Source organism: Sorex fumeus, unplaced genomic scaffold (genome assembly GCF_029834395.1).
Source record: "Sorex fumeus unplaced genomic scaffold, SorFum_2.1 ptg000007l, whole genome shotgun sequence".
In the NCBI taxonomy this organism is placed as follows: Eukaryota; Metazoa; Chordata; class Mammalia; order Eulipotyphla; family Soricidae; genus Sorex; species Sorex fumeus.
Genome location: NW_026606064.1, coordinates 5,678,620 through 5,682,291, shown reverse-complemented (window position 1 = coordinate 5,682,291; position 3,672 = coordinate 5,678,620). Strand labels below are relative to the sequence as shown.

Below are 3,672 nucleotides of genomic sequence, written 5' to 3'. Positions count from 1 at the left end.
TCTATTTTTTAAATAAATTTACCCTTAAAATTAATTTTTTGCATCATTGTAAAATATATATATGTATCACCTTAGCATTGCACATATGTATTGCATTCTATTAATTATACCAAATTTGTTATTTTTAAATATACCTTTTTCGTGTAGGTGACCCAAACATAGAGACATTGTTCATACATCAAAAAAAATATGTTTCCAATCGCTTATGAAGTGCAAAAATTAGGGTTTCTTTACTTACTACCATGAAGCTAGAGTCATATCTTTCATCTCAGTAAAATAGTAAATAAAACAAATATCTTTTAGGTAATTTATTCACATCATTTTTCCCCTTAGGAATTTAATTATCCAATAAACTCTTTCAAATTTATTCTGTGTTTATTTTGGAAGAAATGATTGACACCAAACTTTTCTCAGTGTATTTTTCATCTCTGTGTTTCTCAGAGTGTAGATAAGCGGGTTGAACATTGGAGCAATGATGGTGTAAAATAGCGCCAATATTTTGTCCTCAGGGAAAGTGGTAGGAGGTCTAAGGTAGACAAAGATTACAGGTCCAAAAAATAAGATGACCACAGTGATATGAGACCAACAGGTGGAAAGTGCTTTGCGTTTTCCCTCAGCTGACTGATGTCTTAAACTGAATAATATAATTCCATAAGAAAGAAATAAAACAACAAAGGTCCCTAAGGAGAGTATGCCAGAAAAGGTAATTATGAGGATGCCGCTGATGTAGGTGTCAGTGCAGGCAACCTTAAGCAAAGGAAAAATATCACAAAAATAGTGATCAACTTCATTTGGACCACAGAAGGGCAAACTGATGGCTATAGTGAAAAGAGGAAAGGCATGGATAAACCCACCAATCCAGGCAGCTAGAACGAGGAGATGGCATCTTGTTCTGTTCATGATAATCATGTAGTGAAGGGGTTTGCAGATGGCAACATAGCGATCATAAGCCATGACAGTGAGAATGAAGATCTCAACACCCCCAAAGAAGTGCATGGTAAAGACCTGTAATATGCAGTTGCTGTAGGAAATAGTCTTTTTTTGCACTAGAAGATCACCAATAAATTTCGGCGTAACAGTGGAGGTATAGCATATGTCCATGGATGACAAGTGAATGAGGAAGTAGTACATTGGTTGATTTAACAAAGGGCTGCACTGGACAGAGATAAGAATCAGCAAGTTTCCTCCTAACAGGGCAACATAGCAGAGCAAAAATAACGCAAAACAAAATATTTCTATTTTGTGGCCAAAGGAAAGTCCTAGAAGAACAAATTCAGAGACATTTCTGTAGTTTTCCATTTTCCATCAAAGAATATCATGAGATGTGTTATAGATCTAAAAGAAACAAGACATAACAGATTAAAATTCAAATGTAAACCTCCATAAATAATATAAAACTGATCAAACAAATGGTATGTTTCATTGAATAAAATCATGATACAAACTTTAAATTAATATTATTTATATTTTTTTGGAATTTATACCAATTTAAAGTAATAATTTTGTGGCAATTTAAAAATAAATGATTATTTTTTGATATAATTGCTATAATTTTAAAATATTTTTATTTGAATATAATATTTTCCTTAACAATTATGTTAAGCCCAAGTAACCAAAAGCAAGAAACTATTTTTTCAGTTTTAATAGCTGTAGCTTATAAATGGGCTGGAGGGATAGCACAGAGGTAGGGCTTTTGCCTTGCACATAGCCAACATGGCCGACCTGAGTTCAATTCCTCCACCACTCTTGGATTGCCTGGCAAGCTACTGAGAGTGTCTTGCCTGCGCGGCAAATCCTGGCAAGCTGCCTGTGATGTATTTGATATGCCAAACACAGTAACATGGAGATGTTACTGGGCCCGCTCGAGCAAATTGATGAACAACGGGAGGACAGTGACAGTGACAGCTTATAAATAAGATAATTTCCTCTTATGTGATAATTATCAAAGCAAATTTACAAAGTTGTCCAAAAACTGTCATCAGTTTTGGGGTCAGAGCCATGGGACATTGGGCAAGGTTCTTGCTATCAATGTGACAGACCTAGGTTGGCTCTCCACACACATAAGGTTCATCAAGCCCTCCAGAAGTGATCTCTGAGTGCAATGCCAAAAGTAAGTCCTCAGTGCCAAAAGTAAGTCCTAAGCATCATGGAGTATTACACTCCTACAAAAAAAAAAAAAAGGAAAGGAAAGTTAACAATTATAGGGCAATATAAAGAATGCGAATAAAGAGTAAAGCTCTAAAAAAAGATCAGAAAATATATTCATTGTTCATAGTTCTTTTTTATACTTCATGTTTCAAGGGCAATTGAGAATATATGTGCATGTTACAATAAATATGAGATCCCTAAGTTCCCTTTGTGCATTTGGACAATTATATGGATTTGCAAAAATTTCATATTTTGCAAAAAGCTAAAGAACAAAATGTGAATACAAGCAAAAATCACAGAAGGAAACTTTTAGTTTTACAATAGTGACTAGCATTAGTTGTTGGAAATTTTAATAAATTAGAAAAAGAGAACATTAATCCTTTATATGTAGTAAATATCTTAAAACATTAATCAATGTAGAATAGGTGCAGGATTGAAAAGAAACTTCCAAGAGTCATTTTAATAACTGATGACATTCCACTGAGTCACAAAAATTAGCTCAATTTTCATCTTAGTTGGGTTGTGATGCGAGTTACATCTAAAAGATTATATCTAGTTTTGTATATATACTATGAATATTATACATACATATTATAAATATATTTCCTGTAAAAATATTATTTTTAACATATTAAATGGTGTTTTACAAATAATTTATGAAACAAATAATTACTTATAATTTTTTATGAATTTTGAAGGAAATACTTGCCAGAGCACTTAAAAGTATTCATAATGATTTCTATTATTATATTTTAAAGTATAATTCTAAATTTAAAGTCAACTACATGAACACATTTTACTTATTGCTACATTTATTATTTTCAGTCCCCCTGGGTCTGCTTCCATCGGTTCTGCAGTTCCCAGTACCTAAAGTGGACAGAGTGCAATCAGAGAGAGATAGGAGTCTATATATATATATATATATATATATATATATATATATATATATATATAGCACAGTGGGTAGGGAGTTTACCTTGCAGGAGGCCAACCCGGGTTTGATTCCGCCGTCCCTCTCGGAGAGACCAGCAAGCTACAGAGAGTATCTCGCCCTCTCAGCAAAGCCTGGCAAGCTGCCCGTGATGTATTCGATATGCCAAAAACAGTAACAAGTCTCACAATGGAGAGTCACTGGTGCCCTCTCAGTGAATTGATGAACAACAAGACACAGTGCCTCAGTGCTACAATGCTACTTAGTGCAACTGATACTGATACTTTGTTTATGGTGTATGATTCATGTGATTTTTAAGATATGCTGGAGTGATAGCACAGCAGGTAGGGCGTTTTCCTTGCATGTGCCCAACTTAGCTGACCCAGGTTCAATTCCTCCGCCCCTTTTGGAGAGTCCGGCAAGCTACAGAGAGTGTCTCACCCACGCAGCAAAGCCTGGCAAGCTACCCGTGACATATTCAATATGCCAAACACAGTAACAAGTGTCACAGTGGAGATGTTACTGGGCCCTCTCAAGCAAATCGATGAACAAGGGGGGACAGTAACAGTGACATTTAAAAATATAACAGGGCT

At 34.9% G+C, this 3,672-nt stretch overlaps 1 protein-coding gene across 1 annotated transcript; it reads right to left on the bottom strand.

Annotated features, from left to right (window-relative positions):
• Positions 1 to 375: 375 nt before the first annotated feature.
• Positions 376 to 1,299, bottom strand: LOC130042577 (olfactory receptor 4P4-like). Its single transcript, XM_056134744.1, has one exon. The coding sequence runs from the start codon at positions 1,297 to 1,299 to the stop codon at positions 376 to 378; it is 924 nt and encodes a 307-aa protein (XP_055990719.1).
• Positions 1,300 to 3,672: the final 2,373 nt, after the last annotated feature.